Source organism: Sarcophilus harrisii, chromosome 3, assembly GCF_902635505.1.
Source record: "Sarcophilus harrisii chromosome 3, mSarHar1.11, whole genome shotgun sequence".
In the NCBI taxonomy this organism is placed as follows: Eukaryota; Metazoa; Chordata; class Mammalia; order Dasyuromorphia; family Dasyuridae; genus Sarcophilus; species Sarcophilus harrisii.
The window spans coordinates 151,919,012-151,943,831 of record NC_045428.1 but is presented as its reverse complement, the minus strand read 5'-3'; the positions used below and the strand labels follow the sequence as shown (position 1 = coordinate 151,943,831).

The 24,820-nt window shown below is 31.6% G+C and overlaps 1 protein-coding gene across 5 annotated transcripts in view; it reads right to left on the bottom strand.

Moving 5' to 3' along the window:
- Positions 1-430: 430 nt before the first annotated feature.
- The window catches only part of BIVM (basic, immunoglobulin-like variable motif containing), a 43,857-nt gene continuing 19,467 nt past the window's right edge, over positions 431-24,820 (bottom strand). For 4 of the 5 annotated variants that reach the window (XM_031958692.1, XM_031958693.1, XM_031958695.1 and 1 more), the window contains 5 exons: positions 23,246-23,340; positions 4,504-4,636; positions 2,999-3,085; positions 2,199-2,295; positions 431-958 (listed from right to left, as the gene is read on the bottom strand). In XM_031958692.1, the coding sequence (XP_031814552.1) occupies positions 668-958; positions 2,199-2,295; positions 2,999-3,085; positions 4,504-4,636; positions 23,246-23,340 (703 nt within the window). In that variant the 3' untranslated portion in view covers positions 431-667. The remainder of the gene's footprint in view (positions 959-2,198; positions 2,296-2,998; positions 3,086-4,503; positions 4,637-23,245; positions 23,341-24,820) is intronic. The other variant, XM_031958696.1, reaches the window with a different exon arrangement.

Below are 24,820 nucleotides of genomic sequence, written 5' to 3'. Positions count from 1 at the left end.
CAATGGTATGCCCAGTTCCAAGATGTTTGATTTCTCTACTAATTGAATTTTCTGACAAAGGTTAACAAGCAGAAAGTCAAGTTTGGTAGTAGTGATATCGATAAAATTATATAGAGTTACCAAAGCACATTGGACAATTTCAGATGAGCCTTTATCATTATATATCTTAGCTGAAATTAGTAACTGGTAGCTCTATCAACTACTTTAAAAAAAAAAAAAAAAAAAAAAAAAAAAAAAAAAAGGAAGATGAAGACCTATATTTTAATCTTATATGCAGAATAATCTTCAATGTTCATCTGAGAAAAGTTATTTTAAAATTTCATGCTCGGTTAAGTAGTTCATATCTTGATTCTTTTAAGTATACTTTATCTTTAACATGTTTAAAAAGTAAACAGTTTCATTTTGGTTTTAAAAAAGAAATTGCTTTCCATTTTGATTGCTTATTTTCTTTAATTTTACAAGTATAATACTCTGTGCTTATCTAATCACATATCTGAGATCACCATCACAATCATATACAAGCTTAAGTACTGAAAAACTACCAGACTATTTTATCCCACACAATGAGATCTAGTCATACATAACACAAACTTAGTAAAATCCCCTACTCCATTTTCTTTTTTTTTTTCCAAAGTTTTCTTACACAATTGTGCATTACCCAACCCATTTAATCATCATCATAATCATTATAACCCAAATAGGCACTATTTCTTCTTTCATTAATACTGGACATCTTTTTCCACGCTGACTCCTGATGAAAACTAGCACTCAAAGACCGACCCAAACGTCCATGATGCTTCTTAGAGATGTTGTCTTCACTCTCAGATTTAGCAAGTCCTTGTGAATGTGCTGGAGGTTGTGTTTCTTGTCGAATGTTTCCAAATGGAAAGTTCCAAAGGCCAAATCTTTGCCAATTAAGTCTTTGAAAGGCTATGATGCAATGTAGATTCCCCCCTACCTAGAAGACAAATATTCAATTCAACAAATAGGCATTGAGCATCTAGTTCCTATGCTAAGTGCTCAAGGGGACAGATAAAATTCAGTCCCAACCCTCCAGAAATTCATCATCTAGTTGGAAAAATAAGGTTGTTTTTTTTGAGTGAGAGGGATCTGTGGACCTGTGATTACATTTAAGTAGCGAATTCCCAGTGTGGAAATTTCTCCAATGAGGATCAGCAATGTAGGATTTTAGAACTTTGTCTGGACTATTGAGATTAAACATCTCACTGAGTCACATTGATAGTATGTAGTAAAGAAAGAATTCAAACTTCCTACTGCCTAGACTAACTATCAACTACATATTTCTGTCTATCAATAAATGAGAAGATACAAAAATAAACAAACGATAATACAAAATAGAATACAGTAAGTAACATAAAAAAGGCTTTGAATATTTGGGCTACATTCTGTTAAGACAAAGAAGGAAAATTATAGGCACAAATTTGCATGTCTTTTAAAAAAAGTAATAAAAATAATAGCATTTTAAAATATTTTACAGATATTATCTCATTTGACCCTGAAATACTTGGGAGGTAGTATTATTATTATCCTCATTAGACATCTAAGGAAACTGAGGCATTAAATGGCTATATAGATCACATAGTCATGAGTCTAAGGCAGGATTTTAATATGGGCTTTTTTAATTCTTAAGTCCAACGTTCCATCCAATATTCTACCTAAGCCCCTTAAGGGGACCTAGTTCATTGTGGTTCAATGATTGGTTCATTGTATGATCACAGTGTCCAGTACATATGCACTTAATAAATGCTTAGTGACTGATTGATTAAAGTTCTAAAGTCCCTTTATAATTCCCCTTTCTTCCTACCTGTCTCAAAAGTACAATGCCCTTCCCAAATTTTCTTGTCTCTATTCTTACTATTTGCCTTTCTTCTTCTTGGTATTTGAGCACTTCTCAACTTCACTCCTTTCCTTGAGCAGTTCAGTGCCCTCAACAATGACACCTCAGATGTTCTGGTCTCTCCCTCAATGCCCTTATCTAAAGGAACTCTTTGCATCTTATTTAATTCTCCCCATAGATGCTGTGTTTCTTTCTCATTTATTCTAATTACCTCTACTTTTTTGTAGGCAGTAGTTTAAAGGACTAGGGGGAGAAAAGGCACAGTATCAAAAAATTTTAGCATGGATGGCACACTTTGGTGAATTGGAAAAATGAATTGTCAGGTAGACTCTTGTCTTACCTTCTTTGTTTTTCTGTACTGTAATCCCCTTTCCAGATGTCGAATATCGAGGTACTCTGGATTTTGAGTGTTAAGGTCAACAACAATATCTGCCCATCTAGAGTCAAGAAGAAAATTTAGGAATTTTTTTTTTTTTTTAAAGAATTAAGAGTAAAATGTTAATGATTTTTTTCATTTAGGCAAATTGCTTCAAGGTTAAGCATTATTGGCTTTGAGAGCAGAATGATTTCATCTTTACCTTTTTATTCAAGGGTCTTTAATAGATGTTTACTAAATGAAAAATCACAGATTTAGAGTTGGAAGAGACTTTAATAATAATCTAGGCCAACCTTATCATTTTACATTTAAGGAAACTGGGCACAGAGAAGCTAAATGAAATGTTAACTGTCACAAAAGAAGTTAAGTGGCAAAGACAAGAATCAAACTCATGCTTCCTGACTTCAATTCCAGCACTCTTTACATTGTACCACAATGACTCCAAAAAATGTTGGTTGAATTTAATGAGCTTTATGAGGCTAATACTTCATTTTTCAAAATATTCTTTTATCATTACAAGTTATAACTATAAGCACTGATCTTTATAGTAATATATGGAGTTTTTTAAATCCCAAAATTTAGGCCAATAATTGGATTTTTCTTAAATATATTAAAATGTGTGTGTGTGTGTGTGTGTGTATTGCATGGCATATATACCTAATGATAATGACACAATGGGCTAATGCACAAAAACTATATTTTTCTTTAATTATAGGCAAACCCAAATAAAGAATTAAGTATAATTCAACAGTACCTTAACTTACTTTTTACAGTGAATGGTAGGATGTTTTCTACTTGGCTCTCCAATTAAGATCCAATATTCTACTTCTTGCTGCAAAAAATGACTTCTGCTAAATAAAAAATGCATTTAGAATAAAGTCAGGTCACAGTAGCACCAATGCCTTAATCAAAATGAAGATCTTTAATTTCCTTAATATTTATATGTTAATTATAACAAGATGATAATTTGGTTCTGATGGGGAAAAATATGTGTGTGTGTGTGTGTGCGTGTGTGTGTGTAACACACACACGCACACACACAACACACAACTATAGGAGGAATTAAAAAGTAGGAAAGCTATAGGAATTTAGGCATAGTAAAATTTCTGACAACCATTACAAAAATGGGGCATAACACTTAGTCTCATCTCATGCTCCTAAGGACAGGAATTAAGAGAATCGATGTATACCACTCTCAGACTTGGAAGAAGAGAAAATGTCATTGTGGATCATTTACTGAAGACTACTACAAATTTCAAAAAATACAATGAAAGTAATAGCCAGTAAAGGACAAGATATTACAAAGGGAATTCATATTTCACAATTATAGAGGCTCTCTGAAATAAAGTAAAATTATAAGATATCATTGAAACAATGGAAACCGCCTATCAATATTTCTATTAATGAAAAGGATGCCTTCCAACAACACACTTCATTCATTGCCAGAAACTTCCTACCAAAGTAAAAATGGGTAACAAAGGGGTTTGTTCTAGATTATAGATTTTCTCCCTCCCTCATCTTCATCAGATACTTCCCATTGAGAAGGCCATAACTTGCTGCTTCTCTTAGGAAGATATGCTACAATCCTCAGAAAAATATTTTGATAATGAACAATATTTAGTTCTGGATTATATATGTTCCCCAAGATATGTTATTTCAGGCCACTCAGTTCATTCTCCCCTCAGCTATTTCCAGGACCTATTTGCTTTTCATTGCCAGTCATTACCTAAAAAATGCAGATTATCCCTCAGGAACCTTTTCTATCCAAGATAAATTTATTGATATGGATGTCATTCCCCAAGGATTTGTTATTTATCAATAATATTTGCTCTCTCTAGTCTCCCCAGGACCTATAGCATAATATTTCAGTGATACTTTTAACTACGCCAACATAGTTATCATAAAGAAAGCGTTTCTATGCAATTTAAACATAAGACTAGGACTGAGATGTCTAACTTTTCTTTGCTGATGAACTCCTTGGAGGTTTGTCTGAATCATGTCTGGGGCACTTTTCTCTTTAAGTTCCAAAAATTACTTTCAAGATTATTTTCTCCAATTAAGGTTTCAACAATATTTAAGAACAAACGAAAAATGAAAAAAGATTGTAAACAGATTAAATAATGTGTCAACAAAAGTCATATTTGCTACTGTTTTGATGATCTAGCAAAACATAAAACTTTACTCCCAGTTGAACCAAACCAAAAAACAAATGGCTTTTTATAAAAGAAAAAATTATCACTGCTGAAAAATTCCCATTGATAATGCTTACCTATATGCTTTATTAGCCTTAATTGGTGTTGCTTCAAATCCAATTGGACAAAAGTAATGATTCTGGCAATGGTAAATGTAAGCCAGTGATTCATCTTTCAGTCCATGTGTTAATTTTGACAATGCCCCTGAAGCTACAAAGAGATAAATGTCTGAGTCTCAAGAAAATGAGTGACAACATTTTACAGAAATTTTTATGAGAAAATGTCACTTGGTACACAAAGAAAAATGCTACATGCATTAGCAAAGGATAGGTTGCTAGAATTTTCACATTTTAACTTCCACTTCAGAGAAAAGTATTTCAGTATAATTTTACACTGAAAATATAAAATACTGAATTTCTTGCTTCCCAACAAATTTTGAGTAGTACATGTTCCAACAGTTCATGAACTTATCAATTCTATGCTTATTCCCCCCAATTTACTAGTCAATGTAAATTTCATAAATCAACAGACTCTTCCCAACATGCAAACTCCTATTTTAAGTAAAGAGAAATTATAATGGTTTTTAAGAACTATATAGTTTTTCAAAAGTAAACTTCTCAGCTTTTAAATGGTGGCATTCAAAACCCTCTTTAGGGAGATAGTCCATCTTTCTGTTAGAAGCAGCAGTAAACTTCTCGCTTTCTTGACCTTTTTACTTATGTATTTCTGTCATTTACCTGTCAAGTAACATAGAAGCATATTATGCCAAGAAAATAGTTCTTAGCAAACCTCAGAACTGAGACCACCAACTGAAGTTCGATTAACTTGTATTTCCAGTAAAAAACTAAATTATTCATTAACCCAAAAGTCCATTAAGGCAGAAATACTAACAATAACTGAAGTGGATAATAAGCTTCTGAATTAGAATAATAATAAGGATGACAGTTAATTGATTTTGTGGTTGCTAAAATAGCTGAAATAGCTTTAAAAAAAAAAAAAGCTTATTTAATGACTGCAGCACAGAACTAAGGAGACAAGGGATGCTTACTTTTAGTTCTCAGCACTACAGACATTTTAGACCTTATGCCTACATACCATTTTCCAAGGGCAGCCTCTTCTATAGGTCTTTGTTAATGAGTATAAATTCCACCAAGTGAATCACTATATTACACAAGGTCTCTCTTTCCTATAGATTTGATTACTTCATAATTACAATTGTTAAGGAAGCCTTCCTATTAATGATAAGGTCTTCCAAATGCCCCATCTGAAGATAACATCATACTAATTACTAAACAATTATTATACTAAATATACTAAAAATACTAATATTATTAAGTATTATAAATACTAAAAACATAAGTTAAATTCACAGTAAGAATTTTAACAATTCACACACAAGAAATTTAACAATTCACACACAAAAATGAAATATTTAAAAAAAAAATACATTGCCCAGATTATGACAAGTTATACAAATAGGCCATCAAGTTAGTTTATTTGCCTCTGAATCACAATTTTTTTTACTTATATACACATATACACTCAAAGCTTAAACACTCACTACAACTGGATAATGCACTGGATTTAGAATTGAGTAAGTAGATAAAATCAAGATATACCACATTTGGGAATATTAACATTATTTTCAATGTTCCCAAACTGCTTGCTGAAACAAAATTCTCTCTTTATGAGGTATTACTAATAATTGAATACTAAAATCTTAGGAGTGTCCAAATTGCAGGTGACTTAAATAGGAATGAAATAAAAGACACAATTGATGATATGTGAAGATCAGGAAGAAGGAAATGTAATCAGATACTGATAATAAAAAATACCAGGTTGATAGCTCAAGTGTTATATCAGTGTCCCTCAAAATATTAAAAGAATCTAGTAATAACAACAATGCATTTAGTACATACCCTATATAGAATTTATGGAAATCTATGTATAAAAATTGCTCTTGTGCAAAATGAAGTGTGAAATAATTATTATCTAGATTAATAGAGGAAGTTTCCACACCAATAAAATCATGTATCCTTCAAAATACCAAAGGAAAAATTTTATAAATTTTATTTAAAGTCCAAAAATATAAAAAGTGACATAGGAATATAAACATAAATACATAAGAACTAAAATGTATTCACTATAACATGGAAGAAATTGAGTGTCATTTGATTGTCACAACAACCCTGAGAGGTAGATGGCTAATACCCCCATTTTACAGATGAGGAAACTGAAGAAAACAGAGGTTAAATGACTTGCCCAGGATCGCAGAGCTAAAGTAGCTGAGACCACATTTGAATTCAAGTCTTCTTGCCTTCAGGCTTAGTGTTCTATCCATTGCACCAGTTAACTACCTCAAGGATTTTAGAACTGGAAGGTATATTAAAAGTTCACTTGATCTAATTCATTCCTTATCTTTAAAATCAGGAGAATAATAACACAAGAAAAAAAAAGTACTGTGTAAACCTATTCTTAATAAATGCTTATTGGATTGAATTAGATCACGTAAGTCCCTTTTAGTTGATTGGTTTCTTGTTGTTTTTTGTGCTCCAAGAGGACCAAAATGATATCACTATGTTGGGTCAAGTTAAAATGTGGTCAACTATGGCTGATCAGACCAATCAAAACTTAGAGTCCTCTACCACAAGTTGGTTACAAGTAGTCCATAAGACATTTGGGATGAATATATCTCTAAATTTATGCATTTCTTTTTTGTTTGTGTTTTGGTTTTTGAGCTACTGCAATTCTACTTCATTCATAGGGCATAGTGCCTTTTTTGATGCAGGCATGCCATGCTAAGTGGTCCTTTGCCAACAACTCCCTCATCACATAATTCCAAAATTCTTCCTAAGTTTCTACAAGGTAGAAAGTACTATATTAGGCACTAAAGTTTTAAGATAGAACACAGATAAATATATTCATGACAATCTGGAGACAAGTGAGCACTAATGACCAAAGGCATCAAGAAAAGATTTATATAAGATGAAAGATGACTCTAGAAGAAAGGTAAGAGGTAGAGATTAGGAGGAAGGGCATTCAAGAAACCAAGGCAGCTGTACATAAAGTCATAAAGACAGGAGGTAGAATGACAAATTTGAGGGGAAATGTAAGAACATTTAGCTAATTGAATTCCCAATCCCTATATTTATGCACACCTGCATTTTTGATTTCCTTCACAAGCTAACTGTACAATATTTCAGAGTCTGATTCTTTTTGTACAGCAAAATAACGTTTTGGTCATGTATACTTATTGTGTATCTAATTTATATTTTAATATATTTAACATCTACTGGTCATCCTGCCATCTAGGGGAGGGGGTGGGGGGATAAGAGGTGAAAAATTGGAACAAGAGGTTTGGCAATTGTTAATGCTGTAAAGTTACCCATGCATATATCCTGTAAATAAAAGGCTATTAAATAAAAAAAATAAATAAATAAAAACATTTAGCTAAAATAGAGAGTTCTGGAAGATGGAAGTAGAATAATGTGAAATTAGCCTGGAAAGGTAGTGAACCCAGACTGTAAATGATTTTAAATGCCAACCTTAGAAGTTTGTATTTTATCACAAAAGGAATAGGGAGTCACTGAAGGTTCTTGAGCCAGGCAATGACATGGTCAAAGTTAACTTTAGGAATTACATAGAACTGTAAATTATTACTTCACAGATAAGGAAACTGAAGGCTAGAAAGGTTAAATGCTTGCCCAGAGTTCTTTGTAAATTATAAAGTACAATATATTATCATTAAGGTAACTGACAACTCACATTTCCTGTTTTTCCACCTCTGCACCTTTATTCTGTGCCTGAAATGCCCTCACTCCCTCTACACTCTCTTATCCACTTATAATCCATATCATCCTATAAAGCCTAACTCAAATGTCATATTGTTACATGAAGCCTTTTAAGATTTCATGAAGCCCCCAAATTTCCAGAGCACTTTGTTTAGATGTTTTTATGCATTTATCAGGAACCATTTTACATTATAATCATTTGTATACATTTTTTTGTATTTGTATATATATTTAATGCTACAACTAAACTAAAAGCTTTACAAGGAGAGGTATGGTATCATTTATCATCTTATTTCTTCAAGTGTCTATACATAAGTAGATAGTTAACACATTCGTTAAACTTAATCACATTAAAGGAATATAAAATTTATTCTGTTGTTATATTAGAAGATATGTTTTAGAGAATAAGGAAATGCTACATGTCGTTCAGCTGCCTCAGTATTTTTGCCATAAAGCTCTATTACATACTGATACAGTTCAAATGAACTATCATTCAAAAACAACTCTTCAGTTTATAGAAAGAAGCATTATTGCTTAGAAAAAGTAAAATTTTCCATAAACACAAAAGGATTTTCTATATACTTCATCTCTGTTGCTGTTATTAAGAGGCTAGAAGGTAAGAGTATGACTGAATGTTTCATTTCCAAATCATTCATATCAACCTTCATAGGTAACAACTTGCATTAACTAGGAAACACACTTCTTTACATTTGAAAAGTATCCACTAGTCATGTTTTCAAGTCGAAAAATTTGACACTGAAACATTAGATTGCATCTTGATTTTTTTATGCAATATCCAATCAATAAGCATTTTTTAAATACCTACTATGTTGCAGGAATGATGCTAAATTCAAAGAAACTCATTCTTATACTTTAACCTAGATAGGAACTGGGAAAAAAAAACTGGGGGTAAGAGAAGGAAGGAAAAATAAGCTGCTTATACAGAACCAGGTTCAAATTTCCTAATTGTCCCTATTACCATCAAGATATCCAGGCTTACATCCTTAGTGATTAGTTACATCTTTTCTCTCCTTCTCCCTCTCTCACCATTTCTATAACCAATCTGTTGTCAAGTCCTGTCTATTCCACCTTCAAAACATATATACACACACACACACACATCCTTCTCTCCCTTTTAGAGCCACCATTCTACTGCAAGCCCTCTTCAGTGGTTGAGCTTCTAATTGATCTCTGTTCCTCAACTCCAGATGATCTTCCTAAAGAACAGATCTGACCATGTCATTCCCCATTCAATAAACTCCAGAATCAACTATAAGGATCTATCTGGCTTTTAGAACCCTTAATAATTTCTTCACCCTTCCACTCTTCTTATACCTTACTCCCCTCCATGAACTCTATGATTCAGTGATTCTGGCCTCCTTGCTATTCTTCACATAGCTCCATTTCCCAAATTCCCTCTTTGTCCTTTTTTTTCTCCTTTTTCTCTTTGTCCTTTTTTGTCTCCTCATCTTCACTTCCTGACTTCCCATACTTCCTAGCAACCAGTTATAATTCCACTTTCTACCAAAAAGTCATTCCCAGTAGTCCTTAACATTAATTTACCTCTGAGATTATCTCTGATTTATCCCATCCATATATTGTTTCTACATGGTTGTATAATGTCTCTTTCTATTATGCTGTAAACTCCTTGAGGACAGGAACTAATTTTTTTTTAACTTTCTCTGTAATCTCAACACTTAACACAGTGACTGACACAAATAGGTACTTAATAAATGATTACTGACTTTATCTGACTCCAAAGTTTAAAAATATTTACATAACATTGTATTTAATTCAAAAGAAGAGTTTAACAAAAAATCAATGAGCATATACTATTTGCAGAACACTGTGTGAACAGAATAGCAGAACACTAGTTCTGAATAGCAGAACACTATTTGCAGAACACTAAGGGAGGTGCAAAGTTTAGGTAGAAGACTATCCTGGCCTTTATAAAATCTGTGGTCTAGTAGGACATGATAGAAATACTTCAAACATCCATTATTTAATTGTTGCATATGCTTTCTCCGCTGATGCAGAATAAATGTAAAAGTAATGAAACTATGGCTTAAGATGATTTGGCGAGTTGTTATAGTCAAAAAAAAAAAAATTGGTCACCTGTTGGTTGATTCTTTGGTGAAAAAACAGCATGGTTAGTGGATAGAGTCACAGATCTCTAATATTTTCTATGTGACTCCAGGCAACTTCTCTGAGATTCAGTTTCTTCATCTGCAAAACAAGACAATTGAACTCTGTCCCTTCAAGCTCTAAGTCTATGATGTAACTGAGCAAAACCTTAGCTTAAAAAGACCACTGTCCCCCACTGTATCCTGAGCCACTGCCAGTAATCTTGACCTATGTCTTGCCACTAGACACTCCTATGATGACTCTGTAGAAGAGAGCAGGTTGATAATTTTGCATAGCTCTGGCTCACTTAAATCCGATTCACTTGCAAGTCAACACACCACCCTCCTGATGTCACTGGTTCTCTCTGAGAACAAACAACAAATCTAAAATCTTCTCAGAACTTTCCAGGTACTAGAATTAAAGATATACAATCCATCACCAGTCCTATTCTCAAAGTCTTTCCAGATTTGTAGAACTTGCTGGAGGTTTAACTCAATTAGCATAGCCTCTGAGATAGAGGGTGACTTGCCCTCCATGACAATTCATCAAAGCAGAAATAATACAGAGTACCATATACTCCATCCAAAAATTCCAAGATCTTAGTGAGGATCTCCTTCCACAAAGATTATATAGCATGTTCCTTTCTAGTCTGTGAGTTATCACAGAGAGTCTCAGCAGCTAGAATTTGCTATCTGAAGTTAACTAGATTAAAAAAGCTATACTTGAGCTAAATTAAGCCTTGGATCAGAGTATTTATTTAGCTAGACCTATAATCAAAGACTTTGCAGACTCCTAGGACCCAACAAAGTTTATCCTGGAAGTTTATGTTCTTTTTATGTAAATTTCAAACACCCAGGGTTACTTCTATGCTACAGTGACAGTAGAGTAGAAATTTGATACAGATGCAAATAGCTAAAGTACATAAGTATAAAAATGCTAAGAAAGGTGTAAGAAAGATATACCTATATCTGCATATGCAAAAGAAAAATGAAACATTGAGATTATATGAATATTTCCAGTTTGTAATGGGATTTGTTTACCTTTAACATAATTTAACATCTTTGCTTCAATTTTCTACTAATTAAACAGGTAATTTGAAATAAAAGATGGACAAAGGTTGAAACCTTTTTTTCTGCTAAGCTACTGACACTCACAAATCTTTACCTTGGTTTATTCTCTTCTAAAATATTGGGTCACTATCATGTTTTGACAGCAAATCCTGTTTTTTATCAGAAAAAGATAGATCCTACTGGCCAGTTATATTGAAAAAGTAGTGAAATACCATTTAAAAAGTGGAATAGGTCTTTCATACAGTGCTAAAGAAGAAAGCTTGAAAAATCCAAGAAGCAAAATTCTTCATGTTAGATTAGTTGGGTTTTTTAATCATTAAAAAAGCATTTCATGCAAAACAAATTACTGCATATGCTCCTGAAAATTCCTAGATATCACATGAATAACAATCAATAATTTCTAGAATTCATAGCAACATCAATATATTGAATCACTTAGGCTGGACTCTATCATATGAAAAGTATCTTGATTCAAAATCTTATAGGCAAAGTTTGAAAGGGAAAAAAAGAAATAAATTAATAAGTTAAAAAAAATATGAGAAGGAAATATGACCAAATTTAATACAAGTAAAATAAGTAAAGAAAGATCACTGATTCCTATGTATCATTATTTTAAACTGACAAAAAAAATTTAGAATAGCAAAATTGAACACAGTTATACAATATTAAATGATATCAACTTGCTAGAGTTTGAAATTAATTCCTAGAAAGAAATAAAGTACTCATTTCCAGAAAAAGTTTAAAGTCAATCAAGTATTCAAATCATAAAATCACTGACATACATCTGACAAAAATAGCATTGGTGAAAATCAGAAGAGCTCACTTCAGATCTTGCCTCTGACATTTTGCTATGTGATCTGGAAAAAGACAACTTCTATAAGCTTCAGTTTCCTCTTTTATAAAAGAGAGGAGTAGCTTCATGGCCTCTTTCAGATTTAGGTTTATAATCCTATAATTTTAAATGAAAGCAATTCAGATGGATTGTTTTGTTGAATACTTAAAAGACAGATTGATACAATAATATTATCTGTTATTTACTTACATAGAATATATACATATTGGGATGGTTTTATAAAAATTAAAAGAATTATATATTTATTATCATTAGACATATATGTATATGATATAGAATATAATTATATAATGTTACATTTACATAATTATATTTACTATATGTGTTTAATTCATTTATGTATAATATACAATCATATAATAATCATATATGTGATTATATATCATATTTAAATAATACATTGATATATGAATATAATAAATTCATAATATTCTTTTAAGTCTTTGACAAAACCATCTGAATATGTAGACAATATATAATGGAACATATATTGTATAGTATACACACACACATACACACATATATATACACACACACACTCTTATATAACATCCTTTTATGTCAGACAAAACCATCCATCTGAATATGTTTTACATATTACATGTATAATATAGAAATATATATATATATATACATAAATATATGTGTGTATAGATATACACACAAATTACAGACAAACACTACATGGCACAGAGTAAGTATATAGTCCAATATTTTCATTTTACAGGAAAGAAAACAAAAACCCAAAGACTTAACCTTGTATTTCTTTTAAGTAAACATATAAATATTAAACCAATTCTTTTCTAAGAAATTTAGAATCCTTTCTGTGATCAATATCAAATTCATTGGGGTTTAGTTTCCAGAATCACTCTTTTTTAGAAAGGAAGCTAATACTTTCCCCGTTTCCTTATTAAGCTTTTTGGTGTGTCTCCTATACATGACTTCACAAGAGATTATATTTACAAATTCTTTCAGTATCATATGATATAATTTGTCTTGCTTAAAAATTTTGAACTTACTTAAGACAACTAGAATAGCTAATCTCTGCCTCTCGCTTTATTTCTTCTTTTTGATGTTTGTTCTACTATTCATTTATTAATAGAGAAGACAAGAACAAAATGTCTTCTATATGTCACATAATAATTTTTAAAAGCCCAACTGTTCACAAATTTACCATTTTCCTCAATACTAAGACTTTCCTTACCTTGTTTTTTTTTTTATTCTAAGCAGAATTTTTCACAGAAAACTGCCCTTGCTTTAATATGTTTTCTCAAATCTAAAAGCTAAGCTTGAGCATTCTTTATTCTCTAAATGTGTGCCACTTCTGTACTACCCTCACTGTTCTTGGTTATGCACCAATCCTATCTTTTATCAACTTAGATACTTTTCATATGAGAGAGTCCAGCCAGTATGTACTATGTACAGACACATCAGCTTCTTTAGCTGAATACCTTAATTTCCTCCTTATTAGAACAATTGAAACTAGAGACAAAGAGTACAAATAAGAACATAGATTAATATTACGTTTTTATAAGTTAATCCTACTTTTAATAGATATTGATTTTGTGATAAATATCACCTGTACTAATATGAACATTCAAAGCCTCTGACGTACAGCAAGTATAATGGATATCATTTTCAGACTGATGATGTCCAAATATTTTATGCTAGTTCTGTTCATTAGTAACATTTAAGTAGCCATTTACAATCATTTATTTTGAACTGTTTGATCATTAAGGACTAACCACATTTAGTTTTCCTAAGATAAGAAAATTCTGATACCTTCCTAGAATTTAGGCACAATGCTTATATAGTCTAATGCTGTCTCTCTACTTTTATAAGTTCCAAGATGACAAAAACATCTTTTTGCTTTTAAATAATCTCTTGAATAATACACAAGACAGAGTTTTTAACTCTAACACATTTTTGCTAACATATTGCTAACATAATAGCAATCAATATAATCGTTTAGTTGAATCAAAGTATTTCTTTATGCTAAAAATGACTTACAAGTCTCTGAGATTTTAAAATGTCAAAATGTATAAGATGTATTCAAAAGGGAGAGTGGGATGGAAGAATATCCATTCAACCAAAATCATGCAATTTTCCCCCTAAAATACAGAATTATTTCATTGTTTACTTGAAAATTTGTTCGCCTGTAAGTAATTTAAAGGCAGGCAATTCAGGGAAAAAATAAAAATATAAAATTACTCCTAAATATGCCATAATACAATTTATAAATATTTTCTCATTTTAAAGTATCTGATGTTTCAGTCAATCTATGATATGGGAAACAAATGTTATCATATTTTGAAGACAGTCACAAATGTGTTAAATGATTTGTCCAAGATGTTACAACTAAAGAAAGGAAATTAAAATTAGATTTTACTATCCACTTTTATTAAATAGCAAATATTTTTGTGGAAAATAATATATATCATATATATAAATTCACACACACTTGTGTGTGTGATAGACATTTGTATATATACATATACACAAATATACAGAATACTACATGAAAGTATACATGCATATGTGTAGACACATTTATAAATATATATGTACATAGACATGTACATATGTATGTGGATGTGTGTTCACACACATATGTATTGTGTGTGTATGTGTCTTTCTGGATATAGGTATATATAATCATGGATGTACTTTAGCAATGAATGTGAAGCTCCATGACAAGAAAAAAATAAAAAAGGAGCTATAGGAGTGAACTGTTGGGAATTGAGAGTTGAGAGGAAAGAAAATATACACTTTCTGTACCAACTCAAACTAATAAGACCTAAATATTATACTCTGAAGACCTGAATGCTAACATAGCCAAATTTAAGTCAATAATATTTCTTGAATATTAATCTTGGGTTCAACATTTCTCTATCAAGTATTAAGGAGGACAAAGCACAAGATCGGGGGAAGGGTAGAGGAGAAGATTCAAGAGGATTCACAAAAGAAGGAGAAGAAACCAAACAAATGGAAGACATTTTTACAACAGACAGTAGCAAAATAGTACTACATACTATACAACTGAATTTAAGAATCTTGGTATTAAAGAGTTTTCAAGCTCTCTGAAGGTACCTTTATAAGAAAGGGAATTGGTGAGACAATGATACTAGACATCAAGAAGACAAAATATAATGAATCAGGAAACCCAAAGAAAGTCACCAATGTGGAACAGGTTGTACTATCTTTTAAGAAATCAAAATTAAATTGGAACAGATAGGCCTTTTCAGGAGTACACAAAAGAACAAGAAACACTGAGGTGGAAGAAGTATAAAACTGAAATGAAAAAGTAAACAGAAAATCACAAGATATTAAAACCTTTATGAAGAAAGAACAATAACTAAAAAGGAAAAATCAAGGTTTTTTTTTCTTTTTTTTACCCACTTTTAAACAAGGAAATAGGAAAAATGGAAATTCAGGTGTTTACCCACTGCCCAGGGGGAAAAAAAAAGATGACAGTTATTAGGAAAGGAAGAAGCAGATGAATATACTGGGGGTAATTTTAAACATATAAATGTCAGTCGAACCAACAGACATGCATCCTAAAGTGTTAAGGGAATTTGCTAATAAACTTACCGAACCATAAATATTTATTTTTGAAAAGTCATGAAGAACTGGGGAGGTACCAGAATATTGGAAAAAAGCAAATGCAGTATTGATCTTCAAAAGAGGAAGAGAAGTGATGCTGGAAGTTACCATCCAGTAAGTCTAACGTCAATCCCTATTAAAATAATGGAATAGAATCTTAGAGTTGGAATGGACCTTAAGAGGTCATACACATTTCAGAGAAAAACTGTGGAATTCTGTAATGTTGCTTCCTAAATTTTCTCTGATCCAGGCCCCTTCTATCAATTGATTACATCTTAAGGATTGTCCCTTTCCCCCAACATATGGCATCTGATGAAATGTTTACATCTGACTTCTCTGGTTCATCATAATTCATATCAAGCTTTGCTTCTTTTTTTTTTTTTAACAATATCTGATTGTATATGATGACTTGCAATCTCTTCAAATGTTCCATTACCCTGTCTAATTTGATGCAACATTATTCATTCTAGTTCATCCCAAGTCTGTTAACTTGACTCTAAAGTTCTGCCCTACTTCTTGAACTGTAACCGCTGCTGCTATCCAAAATAGCAATTGATTGGTAAGATTTCTCTTAAGTCACAGGTGGCCACAGCTAGGGTAACAAAGAGCAGTCTAGGAATTGTACCACCCTTTCCCCACTGATCACATACTTTTGGGATACAGCTTGGAAGACAACATTTGAATTGTCTATCAGTGTACCAGATATCTTTAGTTCTTTGCTAAACATGATAGTCTCTTCAGTACCATTTATTTTTATCTCTGGCTTTCTACATTTTTCCTTTTCTTTTTCAACTCATGATTAATTCCATTTAAGTCATTAATTTCCTATTCTGCCTTCAGAAGTAAATTTTTGACCCAAGAATAAAGACATTAGTTTAAATTTACATTGGCAACCATCGTGCATGGTTTCATAAAATGCTGATCTATATCAGTTATTTCAAAATTTAAATTTATAAATATGTCAGAATACACCTAAAGAAGGAGGACAGTAAGTCTACTGAGGAAATCTCTTATTAAGGAACAAAAGATTACAATAAAAACTCAATATATGGAGAAAAGAAAAAAAAAGTATAATATGTAGCAAAATGATAGGAGGAAAGGTGGTCTCAAACCTTATATACCTCCCTGTAACAAAGCTCATTAAAGATAGATTTCTGATCTTAAAGAAGTCACAAAATATATCACAAAGCTCAGCATATACTCCATAGACATCCCCCTTCCCACCTTTGACCCATAAATCAGTTTGTGTCTTCTTATCAAACCACTGGTTCTAGAAAGAATATTGAATACCAAGAATGGATTAATTGGTTACTTGGCAAGCACCCATATCAGAGATACTATTATGTCAATGATGAACAATAACTGAATATGATTTTTCTATTCTTTTGTAAAAGATAATACAACTGAAGTCAGGAAGTTAAGGATGATAAAATGTGTTTACAAAAAATCATCTGTATATTTTTGGGGATTCTAGGTGAAGTTAATGACACTGATTCATTTTAGAAAGGGTATTAGCAAAATAATTGCACAGTTTTAGAATTCTCTTTAACTGAAATGTGTTTTCTGTAAGTTAAAGAATTCATAAAGATAGTGGAGACTTAATGATGAAAGTATGTCAAAAATTGTTTCATATTTAAATGAGACAATCCTCCCCCAAAAGTTATTGTTGTGCTGTCACATGTTCTAAAAAAAAAAAAAAATGGCAATATTGAACTTAGTTTATCATTGAAAATGAGATGATTACTATAATGTTTTGTATATTGCACTGGTACATGTGAATTCCAAAGTAAGTTTTTCCCACTAAAATTAAAGTATTTTTCCTGGTAACAAATATCTCTAGACACAGACATATAAACCTTTGAAAAATGTCATCTAGTTACAAAGTTACTTGTTGAAGCCAAAAACACATTAGTGAATTTAACCAAACTGAACTTTTTTTTAAATCAGTGAAAACTCTGTGTATAGTGGGGGAGGAGTTATTTTTAATAATAATAGACATGTTGATTAGAAAAGACATACCTTTAAAAAACTCAGAATGATAAGTGGGTTCTCAAAAGGCAGAAAATTCAAGGTAATAGTTGACAGTAAACTAAATATGTAGTCACATGGATAGTCTGGACTACATATGCAGAAGCACAATTTTTCTTTCTGCATAATCAGTTTTTCTGCTTGACTAAAATGACTAACAAAATCCATCAAAACAATGAACAAATTATGAATGTTGACCTCAGTGTCAGGAAATAAGATAACTTTATATTATATCCACTATCAAATAATCTTAATAGTTTCAATATTTTTCTACTAACTATATAAGTCACTAACATTTAAATTATAGTTTCTACTAACTATATAGGTCACATCTTGAAAAATGCAGTTGGACAATATTTAGTTTCTTAAGCCACATCAGTCATGTTGAACTAAATCAAATCAGGCTAAATGCTGAAGGGTTACACAAAGTAGGACACAAATGAAAAATAAATGAACAAGAACAAATATTAAGAGCAGTGGTAAAGAAAGAAGAAAGGAAAAAAAGATTGGGAAACTTCATAGAACTTTTTGGTTCCAGACAAAATAGCAATATGAGAATAAAATAACAAAACTCTTCTAAAGACACCAAAGGTCAAGAATCTTAAAAGAAATAATGAAAAAACATTAGCACTGGGTCTACCATTACCAGATCTCAAAGTCATATGATAAAGTAATGAATATCAAAATTTTTTTGTATCAGTTTAAAAAAAAAAAAAATTCTCAGTTGAATGGATGGGATAAGCAAGACCCAACATTATAGCCTAGTTTTGGATAAGCCCAATCATGTTAATATTGTGGTAAAGATTTCCTATTTGACCAAGACTGCATGGGGAAACTGAAAAACTAAAAAACAGTTTAGCAAAAATTAGGTTTACATTAATCATATGCATTAATCATATTATCAAAATAAATTGCAAATGTTAGCACAGCATAAATATAAAAGGTAATTATCACAAAAAATTAGCAGAGAATGAAAAGATCTCTATATCTTTATATCTAAGGGGAGAGTTCATAACTGAATAGTGAATAGAGATGATCAAAGAAGAAAAATTAACAACTTTGATTATACAAATTCAAAAACTTTTGTACAAACAAAATTAATGCAGTTAGATTTAGAACAGAAATTAGTAGGAGAAATTCATTGTAAGGAATATCTCTGCTAAAGGTCTGAGTGGAAAATTATAGGGAATCAATATATAAGAACTATTGGTAAAGATGAATAGTTAAAGAACGATAGTTATCAAAAGCCAATTGTAAAAAGAAGCAATGTTTCAAATGACAAATAATAAAAGAATAGAGATTAACAGCAAGACATATTGGATAAAGAGTTGGCTTTGGAGTCAACAGACCTGGGTTCAAGTCCCATCTTTAGAACAGATTGGCTATGTGACCCTGGCTAAAAAAGAAAAAACAAGATGCAAATTCAAACAACTCTTAGGCTTTACAGCATGCTCTTCAGATCACCAAAAGACAAAGATGGCTTCAGGAAGACAGGAATGTCATTTGGACTGTAAGTAGAGTTGTAAATTTGAACAATCGTTGTGGGAAATAATTTTTAGTTAAAATATCGATAGCTAACATTTATTTAGTGCCATAAGATTTTCAAAGTTTTTTACATGGTATCTTCATTGATTCTCTCATCAATCCTATGAGGCAAGTCTTAATATTATCTTTATTTTACAGAGGATGAAACAGGCTGAAAAACTTTAAGTACTTTACCCAGGTTAATAGAGCAAGTAAAAGTCAGAGGCTGGATTTGATTTCAGGTCTCCCTGCCTACAAGTCCAATACTGTAGCTTCCCAAAAGCAAATAATACCACAACAGAAAATAAAATGCATATACTCTGACCAGTGATACAACTACTAACTCCCAAGGGGTTAAAGAAAGAAAAAAAAATTGTTTATACAAAAATAGATTTTTTTTTTACTTCCAAATGATCGAATGACTAAACAAATTGTGGTATTTGAATGGAAAGGAATATTATCATGCTGTAAGACATGGAAAATATGAACAAGTCTGATTATCTTGGGGAAATTTTTATAAACTTGTGCAGAGCAAAATAAGAAACAGAGAACAATTTACATGATGGTACACTTGTTGGTGAGAACTACAATTGTGACATAGAGAACATATTTATAGACATGACCAAGTTATTAATTTGTTTCTTGACTATTTTATTTGTCATATGACATATGTGTATTTATATGTATGTCATAAGGGACCTCTCTGAGTGAGAATAGGAGAAGTCAGAGGCAAGTGACAATGATGTAAGAAATTAAAATGTTTAAGTCATCAAATTATGGAATTCTTTGATGTGACTATATATTTTTCTATGCTATGAATGTAATTTAATGTAATGATAAGATCATAAAAACCCACTCCAAAGAAGGAAAATGAAGTTAGCAACCTGAGTTTATGCTATATCAATTTTTACAGCTTCACCAATGAATTGTGATGGAGGCATGGAGGAAGGGGGTACTGGGAAGAGGGGTAAAGGAGTGAAATAACGTGATATTCTGGGAATCAAGATGAACTAAGAAGTGTTTCTGAGAATCAATAACCAATCATTTATCAAATGGGAGGTGAAATTTTGAGTACTCTAGTGATACAGATTCACTAGACAGTATTCTAAATAAATCAATAGCTATTTTGTATTCCTAGGGAGTATGATACAATTGAATGACAAATGGTTGTCAGACAAATAAGGAGGGGCTTGATAAGCTATCTAAAAATAGTTAGAAACAGAAAGCATCAAAAGTATCTCTTATTGTGTATATAAAAGGAAATAAAATTAGATATGAACTGAAGGGGAAAAAAAGATCAATTTTGACTAGTACTCTATAGTGAAATCTATCTCTAGAAATATGTTCTAAGGGAATATATATTTTTGTACAAACACACACACACACACACACACACACAAACCCTACATTCCAGAGAAAAAGCCCACCCATAATCACATGTATTTGAATTCTAAAATATATTCCTTTTTTCCTGTTTGCCCATAAAAATGTGAAAAATTTACTGAAAATATTATACAGTATATTTTATCCTATGGTTAATGTTAATTTTAGAATAAAGATGTATAAGCTCAAACATTTATGATGATGAATATAAATTCCTTAGACCTGCCCCCTTTATCCTTTCTTTAATTTGTCTCAGACTATATTCTGAGAAATGGACCAATCTTGAAAACCTAAGGTCAAAAGGGAAACTATTATTATTACCCACCATGGCTTACAGAATGGATATCATTAGCCACTGCAGTTCAAGATGCCTTTCTATGCTGCAGGAAATTCTGCTTCCTGGGATGCCTTTTTATGCCTCAGGAAATTCTGCTTCCTGGGACAATTAAGCAGGTATCACATGCAGACTAATTACTGATGATATAACAGCAGCAAAGACTTCTACAGCATTTCATATATATTATCTCATTTAATCTTCATAGTATTCCCATTTTTATAAATTAAGAACTGAGGCCCATTCATGTTGAGTGACTTGCCAAGACCATTCAGGTGGCAAATGGTAGTTAGGGCTTATAATCCCAGAGTTTATGATTCTGTAGTTAGTATTCTTTTCACCAAAACAAAGTTGTTCCTGTCAAAATTCAAATACCTATGTGGGTAAAATTAAATGGTTTAAAAAAAAAAAAAAAAAAAGGCAGAGGCAATGTGATAAGGCAATCTATGACTGCTGAGTAGCAATCACAAAATTTTCAGCTTTTCTGTCTTCCAAACTTCAGGTGGTTATTCCTATAGAAATATTAGATCCCCAAATAAGAATTAACAAAATTTCTTTCCCATCCCTCCCTTGCTTTGCCATCTGGCCAAATTGAAAACGATAAGCCTCTACATGTTTTAAATGATAGGTTTATAAAGCACTAAGGAAACAGAGTGGAAGTCTAGAGGGGGAAGCAAAGAATTTATCTGCTTAATTTGAGAGTATAAATATGGAGCCTATCAGAAGAGCAACAAAAAACTACATAAGTGAATTATTCACACAGGTCACCTATGCTGGCCAAATAAAGAAAACAATTTTCAAACATTTATTTCTTTCCCACTGTGGAACAGGAAAAAAAAATTACTTTCTTTTTAAACTATGCAATATGTACAAACAATTCTATATCATTTAGGCCTGTCTAAACAGCACTTTGTGATAATGATAAATGTTGTAGGAGATGTAGGAAAATTGGAACACTAGTGCATTGTTGGTGGTGGTGTGAACTTATCCAGCCATTCTGAAAAGCAATTTGAAATATGCCCAAAGGGGTGAAAAAATCATCTATACCTTTTGATCTAGCAGTGTCACTACTGGGTCTGTGTCCTAAAGAGATTATAAAAAAAGAAAAGGACCCACACGTGTAAAAACGTTTTTAGCAGCTCTTTTTGTGGTGACAAATAATTGGAAACTGAATGGATGGGGAATGGCTAAATAAATTATGGTATATGAATGAATTGGAATATTATTGTTCTATAAGAAATGATGAGCAGGATGATTTCAGAAAGGCCTGGAGAGACTTATATGAATGGAAGCTAAATGAGCAGAACTAGGAGAACACTATGCAAAGTAACAGTAAGATTATGTGATGATCAACTCCGATAGACTTAACTCTTCTCTGCTATGTGGTGATCTAAGACAATTTCAATAGACTTGGTATGGAAAGTGCCATCCACATCCAGAGGGATGTAGATCGAAGCATACTATTTTCACGTTTTTTTGGTTTGCTTTTTCTTTCTCGTTTTTTCCTTTTTCTGATTTTTCATTCACAACATAATATGGAAATATGTTTTAAAACATTGTACATAAACAGCCTATATCAGTTTACTTGCCGTCCTGGGGAGGTCAGAGGTAAAGAAGGGAGGCAAAAAACATAGAAATCAAAATCTTACAAAAATGAATGTTGAATTATCTTTACATATAATTGGAAAAAATAAAATACTATTAAGAAAAAAATAAGCAGCACTTTGTACTACTTTTTTGGGTCAACAATCCTTTGGGCCCTTTCTTCAGAATACTTAACTAAGAGACACAGTACTTGATCTGGCACACTTTATTGGCAAGACTACTAGATGAGAAGTCAGAGAATCTGGGTTCATATCCTAGCTTTGGCATTTATTCTCTAATCCTGGACAACTTCCTTAATTTCTTGTTGCCTTAGTTTCCATACCTATAAAAATGAGAGTTGGATTATGACTTCTAAGATCCCTTTTTGCAATAAAGTCAATATGCTAATCTGTTTATAGAAAAATCAATAAATTTAACTTAAATGACTAGCATAAGAAGTTATACTCAAAATGTGCTAAAATAAAAAAAAAAAAAACACTTCAATTGTCTTAATGTTATACTTACCAGTTTCTCCTGCTGTTTTATTTTTCCCATGAGGTTTATAGAGAACATAAGAACAGCCTTTTACATGGAAGTGGTCATTAATTTGTCTAAACCATCTGAAAAAGCAAGAAGACATTATAGAAAAGTTTTTTGAAGAAAGCAACCAACACAAATTCAAATGAAACTTTTAAGAGTTGAAAATATAACATTTACTATAATAATATTTATGGGAATCTCAAATAAAATATGTGCCTTGTCATCAAGTAAACATCTTGTAGTACTTAAAAATAAATATATAATGTACCAAGTGGCATAACATCCAGATTCCTAGAGGAGAAGTTCAGAGAGCTATAAGAAGAATTAGAAAGCAAAATTATACTAGTGAGGGATCTCAACCTTGTTCTCTCAGGAAAAAAATAAATTGAACCACAAAATAAATAAGAAAGAAGTTAAGGAGGTAAATAAAATTCTAGAAAACTTAGGCTTGATAGACCTTTGGAGAAAACTAAATGGAGACAAAAGGGAATATATTTTTTTCTCAGCAGTACATGGAATCTATACAAAAACTGACCATGTACTAGGACATGCAAATCAAATGCAGAAAGGCAGAAATAGTAAATGCATTTTTTTCAGATCATGATACAATAAAAATTATATGCAATAGAAGGCCAGGGGAAAAAATAGAACAAAAATTAATTGGAAACTAAATAATCTAATCCTAAAGAATGAATGGGTGAAACAACAAATCATAGACACAATCAATAATTTCATCTAAGATAATGACAATAATGAGACAACATAATAAAATTTATAAGATGCAGCCAAATTATTTATTTAGGGGGAATTTTATCTTTCTAAACGCTTACTTTGAAAAAAAATTTTAAACCCCCAATTAAATACCAAAAATAAATACATAACTCAAAACAAAGTAGGTGTCCATTGACAGGGTAATAGCAAAACTACAATATATGAATGCCATACACAGTAAGGAATGGGTAATAAAAAAGTATTCCGAGAAACATGGGAAGATTTTTATGAACTGATGCTGTGATATGAGAGAACAATCTACAAAATAGCTACAGAAATATAAATGAAAAGATCATTAAAAACAAATTGAACTCTAAATAACTGGAAAAGCAATGAAGCTCTCAGAGAAAGTATTGAAACCTGCATTTCCATCCTCAGAAGGGAGGGAAAGATCTACTAGAACAGAACACTATTCATTCACATTGTCAAATGTGCTTACTGTATCTTGGCTTAATTTTTTTCTCATAAAGGAAGATTTAATCTTGGGAAGAACCTGTGACCTGACTATAATGTAAAGACAAAAAGCAGCAATAAAACCTATGTTCCGAGTAAACACAAAAATTAGGATGTATGATTGAAAGTTACAAGTTATCCTGTTACATATAGGTTGCTTTAACTTGTAAAAACTAATGCAAAGTGAAGTGAACAGGACCAAGAGGAAAAATTAATATGATTACATGTCAAGATAAATAGTTTTGAAAGGTTGAAGCACTCTGATCAATATAATAATCTAGAAATCCCATGATGAAACATGTTACTCACCTCCAGTTAGTAAGATAAGGGACACAT